This window comes from Marmota marmota, unplaced genomic scaffold, assembly GCF_001458135.2.
Source record: "Marmota marmota marmota unplaced genomic scaffold, marMar, whole genome shotgun sequence".
In the NCBI taxonomy this organism is placed as follows: Eukaryota; Metazoa; Chordata; class Mammalia; order Rodentia; family Sciuridae; genus Marmota; species Marmota marmota.
This window is the reverse complement of record NW_025999897.1, coordinates 3,572,577-3,592,526: the sequence shown is the minus strand read 5'-3', so window position 1 is coordinate 3,592,526 and position 19,950 is coordinate 3,572,577. Positions and strand designations below refer to the sequence as shown.

The 19,950-nt window shown below is 34.1% G+C and overlaps 1 protein-coding gene across 1 annotated transcript in view; it reads right to left on the bottom strand.

Annotated features, from left to right (window-relative positions):
- Positions 1-19,950, bottom strand: part of Cep112 (centrosomal protein 112) — a 435,668-nt gene that overhangs the window by 355,074 nt on the left and 60,644 nt on the right. Inside the window, exons 8-9 of the mRNA XM_048798206.1 lie at positions 5,045-5,092; positions 4,707-4,784 (exon numbers count right to left, since the gene is read on the bottom strand). Of these exons, the coding sequence (XP_048654163.1) occupies positions 4,707-4,784; positions 5,045-5,092 (126 nt within the window). The remainder of the gene's footprint in view (positions 1-4,706; positions 4,785-5,044; positions 5,093-19,950) is intronic.

The window sequence follows — 19,950 nt, the reverse complement described above, 5'->3', positions numbered from 1 at the left end:
AACTGGAGCAAGACAGAGATGCCCTCTTTCACCACTTCTATTCAACATTACTGTTGAAACCCTAGCCAGAGCAATTAGACAAAAGAAAAAAATTAAAGGGATACAAATAGGAAAAGAAAAACTATCCCTATTTGCCAACAACATGATCCTATATTTAGAAGACCAAAAAAACTCCACCAAAAAACTTCTAGAACTCATAAATGAATTCAGCAAAGTAGCAGGATATAAAATTAACACACCCATAAATCAATTGCATTCCTTCAAACCAATGATGAATCAACTGAAAGAAAAATTAGTAAAGCCATGCTGTTTACAATAGCCTCAACAACAATAAAATACCTTGAAATCAATCTAACTAAAGGGGTGAAAGACCTCTACAACGAAAACTAAAGAAAACAGAAAATGGAAGGATCTCCCATATTCTTGAATAGGCATAATTGATATCATAATAAAATAAATGTAAGTAATGATAATTGTCATCTTACAGTTAATTTAACAAGTTTATAATTTCCCGTTGATGACAATACAAGGAAAGACATTCTCATACACCACTGATGTGAGTAGAAACAGACATAACCTTTTTTTACAAACAGTTTTATTAAGACATAATTCATATGCCACACGATTCACACATTTAAACTATACAATTCAAAACTTTTTAACATATCAGAGCTATGAAAAAGAATAAGGCTATAGTTTTAGTAGGGAAAATTCATTAGAAGATATACTGTAGTCAAAAAAGCAGTGAAGCACACTGGGTGCAATGGTACATGCCTGTAATCCCAGGGACTCAAGAGGCTGAGGCAGCAGAATCACAAGTTTAAAAGCAGCCCCAGCCACTGAGTGAGGACCTAAGCAATGCAGCAAGACCCTCTCTCTAAATAAAACATTTTAAAAGGCTGGAGATGTGGCTCAGTGGTTAAGCGACCCTAGGTTCAATCTCTAATACCAAAAAATAAAAGAAAAAAAAGGCAATGAAGCAGCATATAAAATACAGCCTATGGACTCATTTATATGAAACACATTCCTAGACAATTTTAAAGAGAAATTACACTAAATTTTTAGCAATGATTACTACTAAAGAATGAATATTAGGGTTAAGAAAGCAAACATTAGGTATTTAATTCTTAAGCATTATTATTTTACTTAAAAATAAAATTTACTCACTTGAAAGAAGATTATTTATTGTTTTAAAAACATCACCCAACAACAACAAAACTATTTTTAGGTCAGAACATTCACAAGGCACACCAGAACTACTTAACCTTCTCATGCAAGGTTTTCACTAAATTCAAAACACAAAAGCATTTATCAACGTGTCCACAATTAAATGCTTAAAAAGCTGATTTAAGAAAACAAACATAAGATCATTCTTCTAAAGGAAAACAATACATTTTATAATATAACTATGCATTTACCTTTAGGAATAAAAATTTTTTACAGAAATATCTCTGAAAGAGGGAGGAAAATAATAAAAACAACACAAGCATTGTTTTTTATTTTAAAAATTAAAATAAAACTAGGGCTGAGGTTGTGGCTCAGTGGCAGAGCACTTGCCTGGCATGTACATGGCCTTGGGTTGATCCTCAGCACCATGTAAAAATTAATAAATAAAATGAATAAATAAATAAAATAAAGATATTGTGTCCAACTACAACAAAAATCTGAAAAACTTTAATAGAAAAATATGTTTAACAATAACAATAAAATCAGTTTAAAATTAGTATTTTTATATTTAAAAAGGCAATCTAAACTGCTAGATTCCTTTGACTTTAAATGTCTCCTGATTATGTTTGACTTTTTATTTTCACATAATAAATCCTTTACTTGTATCTTATAACAACATGCAGTTTTCAACAAGCTTCCAAATCTTCATTTTATTCTAGAAATTATGTTGTTTATAATAAACTCACAAAACCCATCATTTCAATTTTATCACAGTGTATAATTCAGTGTTCCAAGGAAATATTTAGAGATGAATACAGAGATGAAAGTATCAGGATATTCTTCTGAGATTTATTTATATTGGGAAAAACTGTAAACAATCTCAACACCCAACACCAGGAGTGACGAAAGTTACTTGGGGATACTTAGGAACAACGTTTAATAGCAAGAAAATTACTCAAGATATATGTAACAACATATACAACATCATCCCAATTTTCTAAGGAAAATGAATGTGCTTACAGGCTAAACATAAAAAAGAATAAAAGACCATGACATTTTTTAACAGTATTTTTTATTTCTATGTGTGATTTTCTAGACGATTTTACATTTACATATATTTATTTCTCTATCTTCAAAAACTTCATCAATAAAATCCACATCAACTGTAATCAGAAACTTTAAAAAAAAAAGATAAAACTAAGATAGCTTCCACATTGGACAATCAACATAAACTTTTAAATGTTTTATGATGGAGAAAAATATGAACAAAACACTTCATCAAAATAAGACAAAAATGACTACTAATAATGCAAAATGATTTTAGAAATACGTATAGTGGATAATTGATATTTACTTGCAAATCTCTCAAGGATACCACAAACATTCTTACAGTAAGCCAAAAAGAATAACAAAAAGAGTGTAGGAAAAAATAATGCTGTGCACATTTACAAACAATCTCTGATGAAATACCTGACAACTTTAAATATTTTTCTTTAAAGACACATGTCATGAACATTGATATGCTCACTCCTGATCCAAAATTTTCTATTGTCTGATTTTCATGTATTCTTAAAAAGATAAACAAAAGATCAACCTTACAAGAAACGCTAATGACAAAACTTTAGCTAGACTGAGAAAAAGTAAAGAAGATTCAAATGAATAAAATTAGAAATAAAAGAGACATTGAAACCAATATTTCAGAAATATAAGGGTCATCAGAAACCACTAAGAAAAGTTATTCACCAACAGATTGATAGCCTAGAGAAATGGATAAATTTCTAAACACACACAACCCATCAAAACTAAATTTTGAAGAAAAATAAAATATGAACAAACCAATAACAAGTGAAGAGATTAAATCATTAATAAAGTTTCTCAACAGAGAAAAGTTCAAAACCTGATGGCCTCACTGCTAAATAATACCAAACATCTAAAGAACAATTAATACCAATCCTGCCCAAATTGACTTAAGAGAGATTAAAGGCAAGCATAAGATCTGAAACTGTAAAACTACTATAAGAGAATTAGGAAAAAGCTTCATGAAGCTTTCCAGAAGCTTTCCAGACATTGGTCTGGAAAAGGATTTTTTTAGAACAGATCACAAAAGTGCAGGAAACAAAAGCAAAAGCAGACAAATAGGATTGATTATGTCAACCTGAAATAGGATCACATCTGCATAGCCAAGGAGACAATTAACAGAGATGAACTATGTAATGGGACAAAAGGTATACACTTGAAGGCAGAATAATATCCAAAATATATAAAGAACTCAAAACAATTCCACAGAAGAAAAACAAAGAATTAGATTATAAAATGGGCAAAGGAACTAAGCAGACATTTCACAAAGGAAATTTTTAAAAAATGATATCACTAGCCATTAAGGAGATGCAAATTAAAATTACAATAAGACATCGCCTCACACTTGTTAGAATGGCTATTACCAAAAAGACAAATGATTAAGTGTTGCAAGGCAGGTGGAAAAAAAGAGAATCCTTGTATATTGGAGGTGGAAATGTAAATTAGTACAGTCTTTATGGAAAACTATATGGAGGTTCCTCAAAAAACTAAAATTGAAATTGTCATATAATCTACCAAGCCTGCTTCTGGTACTTATCTGAAAGATTTGAGATCAGCATGTTAATAGATATTTGCACACCCATGTTCACTGCCACACCTATTGACAACAGCTGTTACAAACTCAACCTATGTGTCCATCAATGAACAAATAAAGAGAATGCAGTATGCATACATAACAAAATGCTACTTGACCTTAAAAAAGAAATCATCATTTATAACATAGATGGAGACAGAATATCATGCTAAGTGAAACAAGCCAAACACAGAAAAACAAGTACAACATGTTTACTTTTTATAGAATTTAAAACAACTGAACTCATAGAAGCAGAGTAAATTGGTAGTTACAAGAGCCTGGGAGAGACTATAAGGTACAAAGTCTCACTTAGAAGGAATAAGGCTTATTTTAGATCTATTCCACAGATGAGAAATACATCTAACAATTGAATAGTGTACAGGGCAAATCACTGAGTTTAAATCTCAAATACTCTCATCAAAAAACAGAATATTATATCATATATTGATACAGCATAGCTTAATTTAGCATATCAACTTAAGTAGTAGGATCAGTAATAATAATAAACAGAATAGTGACAATAAAAAGATGTGTTATAAGTAAACTGAGATAAAAGAAGGGTAGAGAGATTCACTAAAGTTAAAGATACTGCTTCTAAAAATTGCCATTTCTTCTGGCCCCCTGATAATTAGGACTTGAAAGTTAGGAGAGAGGCCCTCAGCATATCCCTGCCTGGTAGGAGTGAAGCTGGGACACTCAAGATGGGAGATGGGTGTTAAAAATATTGAAAGACAAACCTGCATAAGCTGCATCATGATTTTATATTTGTACAAAAGATAATCTCTTCCTATCATGCATCATTATTCTATCTAGGATCAGAAAGCACCTATTATATAAAATCCTAAAGCTATGTTAACAAGTAGGTGCATAGAAAATATCCCAATCCTACCTCTTTCTCATGCATTCGAGAAAGAAAATGATCATCATGGAAACTGCTGGATTTTCTCAGGCTGAACTTGGGAGTCATCTGTGGAATGAGTAACAGTTTTTTAATAATTTTTCAGACCTGGTTTGTCTTCACCCCAAAAGTAAACTTCTAAAATGCCTGAAACCCATACCAAATCATCAGAGAAAAAAAGTGATTTATTCACTTTCAAATGAGATAATTTTTAAAAATTACTGTGCCTTATAATATGGAACAATACAATTTTCTATTAAGTATTTGATTGATTGATTGATTGGTTTTTAAATCTGTCCCCAAAAAAATCCAGTGGAATTCTCACCTACCAGAGAAACTGGGAGAGGCTTCTGTCTCAGGTACCGAGGATTTTCTATCTGAAGATATAAAAATAAAATAATAGTTTATTAATTTTCAAATTGATAAAATATAGACTTAAGCTGCTATATCAAAACATTTTCTATAATAAACCAATATTTAGTTCAGTTTTAGAATGAATATATAATACATGTTAGTGGTCCGCTAATAAATAAAATATAAAACAAACTCCTTTGCATGCATAAATGCACCTTCAAGATCCTCTCACTGCCAAACTGCCAGTCTCATCTTCCATTACTCTTCACTTCACATTTCATGCTCCTAAAATCCTGAGTCACTTGTGTTACCAGAAAGTGATAGGTCTTCTTGTGCCTTTCTGCCTGTGAGTTTGTTCATCACTCTGTATGCTATAAGCATCAACTACCTATTCATTCTTCAAATCTCAATTTGATCACTACACTCCCAGACAAACCTGGTATGTGACTCCTTAAGCATAGCTCCATACTAGCAAAGGACAGTCCTTTGAGACTTCCCTTCTGTCTATCTTTTGGGCTTCATCTGTCTCCCACCATACCCTACATTCCAAATACACTCGACAATTTGCTTTATCTTGAAAGCACTATACTCCCACATCCCCATCATTAAGTCTTTGAAAATAAAACCCTTTTCCCCATGTCTTCACATGATTAACTTATTTAAGACTTGCTAATTAGAAATGACCTTCCCCAAGAAACTTAGTTCCTACCATGTTAGTAGTATCCCAGATGTTCATTCCCTTTTATGATCTAGTATCCACCCCCAAAAGAATGTGGACTACCTTGTTATCACTTTGTCCCTAACGTCCACCAGAGTGCCCAACAGTGTTCATTAGTGAGGGAAGCAAGAAGGAGAGGAAGGCACAGACAACCCGGTCCCACCGTCTTCTCAGTTCCCAGAGTACCCTGTGTTTACGCTCTTGTAGTCCTTCCATGGTATTTTAAGTGTCTATAGTATGTCTCCACATTGCCTTGGGGCAATGAGTACAATATGAGTACAGAATGAGTACAATAATGACAACGTCTCAAATTTTGTATCTCTGTTACCTAGCATAATATCTAGTAGCTTTTCAGTGAAAAAATTATTGAAATCAGATACAATGATTATTATCTCAACTATTCACAAATAAACTGAAAATGAAAAATCATTATGACAGAAGTCTAATTTCTTCACATTATGCACTCACAATGCACTACATGTATTATCTACATAATATAGAAGAACAAAAATTCGGCGAGGATAGTGAGTGGCACCAGGGAGCAAAACATTTGAATTAAGTGATAAATGTTTTCAAACATATACTATTGGACTCCATGTCTCTGAAATATCATTTTGTTTGCAAACAAAATTCCCCAAGTAATTTATTACGGTTAAAAATCATGGAAAATGAACAATTTGATTCAGTTTAACAATAAAAATAAGATGAATACAAAGAATCCGTTAATCAAAGAATATGGAGGCAATAAACTTGAAAAAAAAAAGAACTTAGGTAAAACAGAGAAGAGTTTCAATAGCAACAGATAAGATCTGAAGAGGAACTATATTACAGTACCTAGATTAAGAGGAATATTCAAACCAATTTTCTTTTACATGGAGGGCATATACCATAAGGTAATGGCAACCAATCAAATTTAAATTTCTCTCCCTAGCCTCCAAGACCCATGCAGATCAATAGAGCAACCAAATAAAAACACCCATCAGCCAGGCCTACAATATAGTGAAGAGAAAGAATACTAATTCCTGGATTAAGTGGTCCACATAAAGATCCGAGACCAGCAGAATGAAATCTTGAGCCAAATCAAAGTGATACAGCAGGGAGGGCAACAGGGGAACACCTCAGGGTCCTAGAGATGGTAAGGACATAAGCATCATCAAATACTGACCTGCCAAAGGAGAGTGGCCTACCTTTATGCAGCTTGCACTAAAATAAAAGGGCGGGGGGAGGAGAACTGATAGGTCAGAATATTATAAATGGATAACAAACAGAAGGCTTGGAAAAGTGCAAAAAAAAAAAAAAACCAGAAAAGGAAGCCTTAGGAAGGATAAGGTTCTACATAAACAAGACAGAATCAAAGAATCCAAAGATAACAAACCAAAATAACAACCAAAAAAGTCACCATTTATTAAAGAAACAGAACTTTGGTGTGGCAGAAGAGGGCCTTTCTGAACCGAAAATAAAGTAAGACGATCAAACTAACACCTAGCATAACATCATTAGTTATTGCTGATTCAGAAAAATCTAAAATAAATAATCATGAACAGAACAAAAAATCCAATAACCATAACAACTTAGTATAAAAATAGAAAATCAAAATCAAAACCTTCCAACAAAAGGAAATGCTTTTCTTAAAAAGCCCGAATTAGGAAAAAAAGAATAACAGTTCTTCTTTTGAGTCCTCTTCCTCTAGCACTTCCGCCTCATACTTTTGTGCCACCCACTTACCATAGGCCACTCATTAACAGGTATTTCATTGTTTTGTTCCATCACTAACAGGACAACACACATGCAAATATAACTGCAGATACAAGAAACACTGGATACCAGAATTAAAAAAATAGGAAAAAAAATGTTAAATAGGAGCTAACCAAATTAAAGAGAAAATGGAAGTCAAACAAAAATCATCTAAGAAATAGAGCCCATATTAAGAGTTACACAAGTTAAAAAAGATAACTAAAGCAAAAGCAGGAGATACAGAAGACAGGATATGAAACTAAGAGGTGAAACTGAATATGGTTAAACAAAACATATTTTAAAAGAGCAAAGAAAAACTTTCAAATGTGGACAAGAATCCAATAAATGTATAATTAGATTCCTTAAAGAAGAAAATTAATTGAACACAACCCAGTATTTAAGCATTAAGAAAACTTCTTTTGGGGGATAGTAGAGGATAGGAAAGGTAGCAGAATACAACAGTTACTAATAGGGCATTATGTAAAATTGTGGATGTGTAACCGATGTGATTCTGCAATCTGTATTTGGGGTAAAAATGGGAGTTCATAACCCACTTGAATCTAATGTATGAAATATGATATGTCAAGAGCTTTGTAATGTTTTGAACAACCATTTAAAAAAAAAAGAAGAAGAAAAGAAAACTTCCTTTGCTGCAGTCTGGCTGGGCACAAATCACGAGCCACTCAAGCAAGAACAAACTTTATTTCTGAACTCTACCAGCACACTCCACACACGCTTCCCGGGAACTCTCCCAAACGCCACACAGCTCCTCCAGGAACCACCAACCGGAAATCCCTCCTCCAGCACTTCCCCAACCAATTCGAACTCTTCAGGAATCCCCAGGAGAGCTCAACGGGAACTCCACGAGAACTCAAAAGTCATCATCTTAATGGCTCATTGGCGTCACCTCTCCACCACTACTTCTGGCAAAAATGCCATGCGTCATCCCGACTCGGCTGTGGCCCTCAACATTCCTTAAAATAAAATTACCTGAAACATTATATTGAATACTATCACTCTTTACCTTAGAAAATTGACCCAGAAACATCCATTCGTAAATATATATCATGTTTTGAACAAAATTCCAAGTAATACACTGAATATGGTTCAGAGTATTATAAAAATTAAAAAGTGAACTTTATAAACTAAAAAAAAATTAAATCTTTGGACCCTAGCCAAAAACAGTAAGACATAAATGGAAAAAAAAAAAAAAAACTTCTCAGTTTTAACACACATCATACAATGGAAGACAACAGTACAAAACTATATTTAAGAAACTCATGGAAAGAAAATATGAGTCAACTATTTTATATCCTGTCTAGAGTCCTTCAAAAATCAAGCATAAAAAAAAACATTTTAAACATGGAAGAACTTAGAAAATTACTTCCTTCCTGTGAACTAAAGTAGAGGATGCATATTTTTCTCTTAATCAAAGGTAATTAAAAAAAAAAAAAAAGAACAGCCAAGGAAATTTCAACCATGAGACTAATATTTTCTGATTAAACAATATAATATTTGCAACTTACATTCAGATAGTTCCAATAGAGCAAAGTGACAAAATTTAATAGGCAGCAGATATGTAAGTTATTATCGTACTATTCTTTTTCTACACGGATTTTTTCACAATAAAAGTTATAAAAATGTTTTCTTTAATAATCTACTATACTCAGGAGACTGAGGCAGGAGGATTGCAAGTTCAAAGCCAGCTCAACAACTTAGCAAGGCTCAAAGCAATTTAGTGAGACCCTATTTCAAAATAAAATATTAAAAAGGGGCTGGGATTTGGATCCGTGGTTAAGCGCCCCTGGGATCAACCCCGGGTACAAAACAATATTTTTATACTTTTTTTAACATTTATTTTTTAGTTGTAGTTGGACACAATACCCTTATTTTAGTTATTCATTTCTATATGGTGCTGAGAATCAAACCCAGGGTCCTATACATGCTACTAGGCAAGCGCTCAACTGCTGAGCCACAACCCCAGCCCCCAAAACAATATGTTTTAAAAGGTATTATACGCAAACTGATCACTTTTATTTTTCTCCCATGAAGCCAGATACCATTGCTTAGCCTAGTTAAAGGGAAGTTTGTGATCAGTATATATCTTAAATACATGCTGGAAAAAAAACTTTTCAAATAACATTGATTCTGAAGAAAGAGAAACAGGATCATGTTAAATTTTTATGGATAGACACTGCAAAAAAGTAAGTAGTTATTTCAGATTACCAAATAAATGGAATGACCATAAATGACTTTAAAACAATTAGACAAAAACTATAAATATATTTTAGAAGGAAAAAAATTATTTGTTATGCTTTAAAAATAATTTTAAAACATTTTTTACAGATTAGAACATATCACTTAGAAAAGTTACACTGTCTTAATACTTTATATAGATAAATGCATGGTAGCTTTTTATATATTTTTAGTTGTAGACAGACACAATACCTTTATTTTGTTTATTTAGTTTTTTTTATATGGTGCTCAGGATCAAATCCAGTGTCTCATGCATGCTAGGCAAGCATTCTACGACTGAGTCACAACCCCAGTCATCATGGTAATTCTGGGAAGATAAAAAATCTGGGAGAACATCTTTAACTACAAGGCAACATAAGAGATCCTTCAAAGGAGTTATTTCCTATGTCACGCTTAAGGTTATAGCATGTTCATTCAAAAATTACTTCCTACACATTTCCTGTGTGCCAGGCATTTTGAAAGATTGTTTTTGATGAAGCTATGAGGAAAAGAATTGTAAAGACCTGACAATAATACCAGTTGAAAACACTCCATAAAGTCATGCTAAATAATGCCAGAAATGATAAATAGTTGGATAAACAGATTACTTTTATCTTACGTTTTAAATATCTTTAATAAACAATTGACTATTTTAAAGCAAAATTAACAAAAACATAATAAAATTAAAATGTAACGATTTGTTGTGAGGTTTACAGCATTAGTAGATTAAAGGAGGAAAACTATACGATCTTCTCAAAAGAAGAAAAAGGTATTAAAAATGTTCTACAAGCATTCATGATTTTTAATACCTTGAGGATGTGTGAATAAAAGAGACATCCTTAGCTTGGTAAAGGGAATCTACAAAAAATATTTATCAAGAATCATTAATCCTAAAGACTCAAAGCACTCTCTTAAGATTAGAAATAATACAAGGTGTCCCCTATAAAAACAATGAATTGTTGAATAGAAGTGTTTTTATAGGGGACACCTTTTATTATTTCTAATTTAGTGCTTCTAAAGGCACAGTAGCTGGGGAAAATATTAGTGGCTTTCAACTCTTTCCAGTTTTTGAGCAGGTTAATGATCAAGACCAGTGTGTTCACATCCATGTGGTAATTCCATTTAAAACTATTAAAAAACTGAAAAATGCTTATGATGTTTACAGTCCTAATCTGCGTTTTATACAGAGCTTGCTTAAACAATTTGCCACCAGCCACTCCCACCGGGTGACTGAGATGCCAATAAACTCTATTCTAATTTTGACCCGTGGCTCTATCAGACTGCAAACAGATCTATTAGAGACCATGTGGCAGGACAAGAGAACTACCAAGATGGCGTTGATCTGTCCACATTTTGGCCTCCACTTCCGCCTGGTAGAGAGTCAAAAAAACTTCCAGTCAGCCCATCCCTGGGCTGGAAAAACAGGGGAACCGGAAGAGAGGTTGCACAGTTTAATGTCATCACGGCCCACCATAGGGAGCCGCCATTTCTCCCAGAGCTGATCTCACAGGCAATTCCTTTAGAACCATCCATGGTAATTGAATTGATTCCTGAAAAAGGGCCACAACAAATCCCTACTGGGGTTTTTGGGCCACTCCCTAGAGAAAATATAGGGTTAATTTGGGGACATAACAATTTAAAAGAGGCCATCGAGGTGATACCTGGAGTGGTAGATTCTTGTTTTGAGGGAGAATTAAATGTAACTGTAAAATCAAATTATGCCATCCGGCTTACTCCTAAAAACACTATAGCCCAGTTGATTCTTTTACCCTGTAATTCGGATGGACACCCACAAGTAAATTCAGTTTCCAAACCGCCAGACACAGTGTACTGGTCTCAACTAGTGCAGCAGGAGAGCCCCCTACTGGAACTTAAAATTAGTCATAAGAATTTCAAAGGCGTAATGGACACAGGAGCAGATAAATCACTCCTGTCCAGTCACTTCTGGCCTAAGAATTGGCCCTTACATATAGCGCCAACTAACTTAGAAGGGATTAGACAAATCTCACGGCCTGCTCAGAGTGCTAGGTATCTCCATTGGGAAGATCCTGATGGGAATAGTGGAGTTTTTAAACCTTATGTGTTAGAGTCCTTACCAGTAAATGGGGAAGAGACATATTAAACAAAATAGGATTATTATTAATAACTCCAAATTCTATGAGATCATTTGAAAAAAAATTTATCAAGGGATTCTTCCTGGAGATAATGAAGGAAATTATCAGGAAAATTATCTGCTTACAAACCAGTCTCCTCGACAAAGATTAGTAAACACTCTAGAGCAAAATTTTTACTAGGGACCCTGAGTGTCTCCCTGATCCAAAAGACACCAGAAAAAATCACCTGGCTCACAGAAGAGCCTATATGGATTTCTCAGTGCACCATCTCAGGAAAAAAACTTAAGATAATTCATGTGTTAGTTGATGAACAACTTCAGGCTGGTCATATAGAATTAATGTTTAGTCCTTGGAACACCCCCAATTTTGTTATTAAAAAAAAAGTCAGATAATTGGAGGTTATTACAGGATTTAAGGGCAATAAACCATGCAATTCAGCCTATGGGATCATTGCAGCCTGGACTTCCTTCTGCTACAGCAATTCCTTTAAATTATAGCTTAATGGTAATAGATCTAAAAGATTGTTTTTTCTCAATAAGGTTGCATCCTGAGGATTGTGAAAAACTTCCTTTCAGTGTCCCAGCAATTAATTTTTAAAAACCTGTTAAAAGATATTGCTGGAAGGTTTTGCCTCAAGAAATGCGTAATAGTCCAACTTTATGTCAAAAATTTGTGGGTCAAGTGATAACTCCTATAAGAAATAACTTTCCTGATGCATATATTATTCATTTCATGGATGATATATTATTAGCTCATGCTAATCCAGAAGTACTTTCAGAAATTTTTACTCAGTTAGAGGCTTCACTTACAGCAATGGGTTTGTGCATTGCTCCTCAAAAGATACAAAAGATGCCTCCCTATCAATATTTGGGTCAAATAATTCAAGGACGTACAATCCGTCCTCAAAATCTACAGATAAAAGTTAAGGAGCTACATACCCTTAATGATTTTCAAAAACTATTAGGAGATATCAATTGGCTGAGGCCATCCTTAAAACTAAATACTTCTGATTTAAGTCCTTTATTCCAGATATTACAAGGAGATCCTTCTCCAACTTCTCCTCGTCACCTGATAATAGAGACTAGAGCAGCTTTAAAAAGGTTGAAATTGCAATTGAAAATGCACAACTTATTAGAATTAATCCTCAAGAGCTGGTATACTTATTAATATTTCCAACTGCTTATGCCCCTACAGGAGCTACATGGCAAAGATTGGGCGTTATTGAGTGGATTCATATAGCCCACTCTCCCCAAAAGACATTAATTCCTTTTCATGACTCTATTGCTCAATTAGTAATTAAAGGTAGAACGAGAGTTTTACAACTAATTGGATCTAAACCTGATATCATAATTATTCCATTTTCTGTTCAACAAAATAGTTGACTTTTTCAAGCTTCTAGTCTATGGCAAATAGCTTTTGCTGATTTTTCTGGTCAGATAGAAAGTCATTACATTCGTGATAAAATTATTCAATTTACATCAATAACACCACTTATTTTTCCAAAGATTGTACATGCCCAGCCCATAGATGGAGCCCTAACAGTGTTCACTAATGGTTCAAGCTGAGGTAAAGCAGGGTTTTATAGCCATGTTCACACAGAGATAATACAAACCTCATATACTTCTGCCCAAAGAGCAGAGCTACAAGCTCTAATTTGTGCCTTAAATTATTTTGCAAATGAGCCTATTAATATTTATTCTGACAGCTTATATGCAGTCAGAGTTAACAAAAATATTGAAACTTCAGTTATTGGATATACCTCATCACAAGAGGTATTTAAATTATTTCATAATCTACAAAAGGGGGTACAAATACGAAAATACTCATGTTTCATAGAACACATACGAGCTCACACTAATCTTCCAGGACCTTTAACATCAGGTAATGACAAAATTGATAAATTGGTAGCTGTTTGTCAACAGATGTCTCCATATGATTGTGCACAAGCTTCACATTCTTTACATCATCAAAATGCTTCTAGTTTATGAAAAAAAATTAATATTACCAGAGAACAAGCTCATCGAATTAGAAGTCACTGCCCTAAGTGTGTTATTCACACTCTATCTCTGCCATCAGGGGTAAATCCCCATGGATTAAGACCAAATCAAATATGGAAAATGGATGTAACTCATATTCCTCAATTTGGTAAGCAATGTTATGTACATGTAATAGTTGATAGACATTCCAGATTCATTTTTGCCACAGCACGTACAAAGGAAAATACTCAACATGTAATTTCTCATTGCCTAGCAGCCTTTGCTGTGTTACGATGCCCTTTACAGATTAAAACAGATAATACACCAACTTATGTAAGCTCTTCTTTTCAACAATTTTGCCAAGAGTTTCAAATTGACCGTAAAACAGAAATTCCTTATAATCCCCAATGGTCAAGCCATTGTGGAACGAGCTCATTTATCTATTAAGCTACAATTACAAAAATTAAAAAGGAGGAATAGGTTTATGACTCCCAAAATAGCCTCAACCATGCCTTGTTTGCTTTAAATTTTTTAAATTGTGACGCAGAAGGTCACACTGCAGCTGAGAGACGTGTCTTCCACAGCAACAGGCCCTTTAGGCAGAGTTTTGTGGAAAGGCTTGCAGACTGGTCAATGGGAAGGCCCAGATCCAGTGATTATGTGGGGCAGAGGTCATGCTTGTGTTTTTCCAGAAGGTGCTTTCCGTCCTATCTGGGTGCCTGAATGCGCAATCAGACATGGAGGAAACAGAACCGAGATTCAAGCGACTGAAAATCAACCCGAAGAAGCCTCCACTCAAAAGAAAGAGATATCGAAGAAGAATGAAGACAACCCACCAAGACCCAGCTGAAAAGCTGATCTCATGGGAGGACATGAAAAAGCTGACAACACACGCTTCGAGAATGATTTGACTCCTAGGAAGAAAGAAGACCCCATTGATGATGGTAGCTACAGTGATTGCCCTGCTGGGCTGTCAGGTAAAAAGGAGTCGAGCAGACACTTACTGGACGTATTTCCCAGATCCAACCCTGGTACACCCAGCTGTGTGGACTGGAGAATCTATTCCAGTGTTTACTAATGACGCATTCATGAAGGGAGGATTTACAGATACTCGTATTACTCCCAATCATGTGAATAGATTTAATTATTCTGGCTACAGTGCCCAATTAGCCTTGTGTTGGTACCATGATAAACATGCTGGCTGTCTCAGAGTATCATTTGAGGAAAAGACAGCGATTGGGAGACCTAGACTGATTAATCATACTATTAATGGAGACTTAAAACCTTATTCTAGAACAGTGATCAAAATGGGACTTTCCCATAACAAACCAGTCATTTCTGCAAAACCTCCACGAATACCTCGTTGTCCTAATAGTTTAACAATTAAGATTGGCACTTTCCTGGATGGATAGATTGTGTAAATACCTTTCTAGTACAACATAAGGTGTCTAAAGACAGTGGGTGTGTCTTAGACTGGTCTCCAAAAATTGATAAAAAACAATTACGAAAAAGTTCTGCTATGTCACCTGCAGGATTTGTTAGCAATATTTTGACCTACAGTGAAGGTGGTATTAAAAAAGATGTTTGGTGCTTAATTGCTGCCTCAGAATTCTTACATTTTACAGACAAGCCTTTACCAAAATTTGTTGGCAAGAACTGTAAGGAAGGTTCTTGCTATGGCTTACGAGCCAGTGTCCAATCTCCTTATGTTTTAATCATTGGAAATGTAAAAGTTAAATGGATAGATGAAAGATACGTTGTAACATGTAACAAATGTAACCTAACTAATTGTATTACTAGATATAATAGAGGAAAAGGAGTGCCCTCTTCTGTTTTATTGCCTGCTAACATTTCAGAGCCATGGTACGCTGATGCTGGTTTTCAAGTCTTACAGCAAATCCAGACCCAGCTAGCGAGACCTAGACGTGCCATTGGAATTATAATTGTGGGAGTTATGGCCTTGGTTTCTTTTATTGCATCCACAGTCACAGCTTCGATAACTTTATCTCAAAATATTCAACATGCAAAATTTCTTAATAATTTAGCCCAAAATACTTCCTCTGCACAATCAAGTAAATATTGATGAAAGGATTGAGACTAAGTTAAACGCCTTAGAAGCAACTGTTATAAATATAGGTAATGAACTTTCGGCTTTAAAGTTTAAAGAAAGGCATAAATGCCACGCAAGTTATAAATATGTGTGTGTTACAGCTGCCAAGTACAATGCTTCTCTCTGGGACTGGGAAAAGGTTAAGAACCAATTGTTGGGTATTTGGCAAAATAATAATAATAGCTTGGATCTTTTGGAGCTCCATCATCATATCCAAGATATTCAAAATAATAAAACTGATTTTCAGATCCTTCTTCTTTAGCAAATCAAATTTTGAAGGAATTAAATGGATTTAACCCTGGAAACATTCTTAAACACTCAGCCTGGTCCATTATTACACTGTTCACTTTGCTGTTAATTCTTTTTTGTGTTATAATAATAGGATGGTGAGTCTTCAGAGCGAGAGTATAGAGACTCAAGAGAGTAAATCATTGCCTGCTTTTTAAAAGAAAAAAAGGGGGAATATGAGAGAGGCCATCCTCGCAAGTGACTTTAGTTACCTCCCTGGTTGGGTGAGAGGCGCTTAGGCACAGCTGTGTCAGAGCTTTCCCCACCCTTCTCCAGGTCTGATGGCTTGACCGTGCAGAGGAATGTCTGGCCACTACCCCGAAGACCCAACTGTTGCCCCTGATCTTGGGATGCTGCCCCCCTTAATCTTCATTGGGTGAAATTTTCCCCAGAATTTTTTGTTCTCCAATAAAAGTCCACTCCCTGGTGTGTTCTCTCTTTCTCTCGCTAGCCTCTTCAATAAACCTCACCACCACAATAGGTGGCTGGAGGCTGGAGCTAGGAGGAGCCATCCTGGAGCTGGTTTAAAAGTAACTGGAGTCTTGTCTCTTTAATTCAAAACTCCCTAGCGGTTTCTCATGATTCGAACCTTCTTTCATGAAGCCTACACGAGTCGCAGGCTAAGAACGCCATGGAGTTCAATCACTGGTACCAAAAAAAAAAAAAACTGTGTAGATAGATATAGATATATAAAATCAAAGAAAAAAACAGACAAATGCCACTGAATAGAAACAAATGACAAATGCAAAAAACCTTGAGGCACAATTTGCATTTGAATGGCAAATATACATATGAAGTATGCTTAAACTCCTTAGAAATATGGAAATTTAAAGTAATATCATGGGTTTGGGGTTGTGGCTCAGCAGTAAAGTGCTCACCTCACATGTGTGAGGTCCCGGGTTCGATCCTCAGCACCACATAAAAATAAATAAATAAAATAAAGGTACTGTGTCCAACTACCACTAAAAAATAAATATTTTTTTAAAAAAGTAATATCCTAATGAAATAACATTGTATCATTTTATAGACTAACATACATTAAAATTTTAACAAAATTATTCATGATATGAGCCACTACTGATGGATGTATGAATTAGTACAATTTGGCGATAAGTAGAGGTAATAATACAATCTATTTAAATATTGTACCACAAAAAGAGGCATATTCTTTACTAAATAGCAATACTGTAAGCATCCATCTCTTTGAAAACTAGAGGCAGCAAATTTCCAGCACACTTTTATTGTCTAAAAGTATACATATATACATATATATGTCTAAAAGTATACATATATACATGAAAAACAAGTAATCATTCTCTACTTTTGAAATGCTGAAAACAAGCACAGAAAATAAGCTCTTCAAAGACATATACGAATCTGAAAATATATAAAACTCTAATTCATGAAGCAGAATTAAATATAAGGGGGGGAAGGGGAAGAGGAAACAGGAATTCTCAAAGATGCTCAAGCACTAATTAAGTTTAGAACTTAAAACCGAAAACCATCTGTGATTTATTTTTACCCATCTCTACATTTATAAGCAGGGTACAAAATATTGGTTTAGCTAATTACAACGTAGCATTTCAACTATGCAGATGTAGCTCCTATTTCATTCCCTTCATCTTTAAAAGCTATTAAAGAAGTAGAAGACTCACTTTATTATGATGAATTTCCTTTTCAAGCTGGCCATTCAAAAAGAAGGAAAACTAGAAAATGTCTACTGTAATTTTTAAAAGCAACAATGAGCACTGTAAACTAGTCCTGATATTCTGTTGTTGTTCATATACAATACACTGAGTTTATCTTCTAACCACTTTAAATGTGCAATGGGAATTATTCATAGTAAAGCATGTTCTTGAGTCTATTTGGGGAAAATAAGCAATCTATTTTCTGATTTTGTAACAATTGCCAGATGTGCTTTGAAGTTAATGTTCCCACTTTGTAATCCACAAGTTCCAGAACTTGAAGCAATCTGTAAACAGTCTTAACACTGACTTTTCATGCTTTTTTAGAAAACTTCTTGTTCTCTCATAATACCTCAAGAAAGGATACCATAATAAAGAATGTCTGAAATGGAAGAAAAAGGACTTATGTGAAACATTGACGTCTATGAAAATATTACATAGAAGGCAAAACAGAAAATAATTAAATTCTAATAGCAAGATTAAATCCCATTGCACATTTCCTATTTAAAAAGCAAACAGAATCACAACGATAAAATATATAATTTTGAAGCTAGAAATGAATACAGATATCTGAATGCTCTTTAATGAAAACTAGCTTTTGACATTTTATTTTTTTTTAAGCTGGCTTATTTGATTACAAAGGGTGTTCTGCCAGTTTATTTTGTTTTGTTTTGTTCAAATTATTCAGGCCAAACTGACATAAGCAAATACCTCCATATAGACTAATGTTAATCAACTAGAAAAGTTCTGTTTCCAGGAAAAATTTAAAGGAACTTTACCTGATATATGAACTTTCTCAGAGGCAAGGACAACATCAAGCAATATATTACCAGCAATTCAAGTAAAACAAATGTTTTTATATAACAATATCAGAACTGCCAAACATTTCTTGATATCAAAAGATGAATTCAGACTGCAACACCAAGTTGATTATGCTTAAAAATTGTTTTTAAGTCAATATTTTAGAATTTTACGAATGTTTTACCACAGAAATAACACTAGTGGAGACTCACTCACTAGTTTACCTAAAACATTTCAACAAACATTTACCAATCATAAATAATATTCAGATATAAAAACACAGTCCACTGGCACAAGCAAAGGAGCCAAAGGAAAAGAAGAGAAACAGGCATAGTGCCACTTGATTTATGAAACAAATAGAACTGTGGTAGAGAAGAAAACTGTCATCTTTTTCAATAAATGCTAGTGCCACTTGGATTTATACAAAGGATAAAAATAAACCTTAACTCCTGATCTTAAAACATATACCAAACATATACCAGATGGCTTATAGATCCGAATAGAAAACACAATAAAACTTCTATAAGAAAACTATTTTTCCCCCAAGAATATCTTCAGGACTTTAAGATAGAGATTTCTTTAAATTCAAGACATAAAATGGTTCTACTATATGGAGAAAAAACTGATTAAATTAGCATTCAAATTTAAGATTTCTGTTCATTGAGGATACTAGTGAAAGAATGAAGAAAAGCAACAAAGTGAACAAAATATTTACTATACTATATTCCAAAAGGACTCTTATCCAAAATACATTAAAAACCCTCTTTATCAATAATAAAAAAGCAGATAATCTAACACAAAGATAAAACTACTTAAAATCCTAAAGACAAAATTTTATGTAGGCGCTGTACTCTGAGAGGCTATCTAAATTATCAATAAACATATAAAAAGGAACCCACCATCACTGGTCAGAAAAATACATATTAAAATCACACAAAGCAATACCAATAACTACCTTCAAGAACAGCTAAATTTTTTTTAATTAAAAAAATAAACTAACTGGCGACCAAGTATTGGAGAAGAAGCAACGCAAAGGCAACTGGCTCAGCGCTGATGAGGATATACTGGCACACCACTTTGGAAAACTGTTTTGCAGTATCTGATTTTATGTGTTAGCTTTCTGCTGCATGACGAATCACCCCAAGACTTCAATAACTTAAAACTACAACCATTTTATTTACCTCACAATTCTGTGAGTTGGCAACTCACGGAGCTCCTCT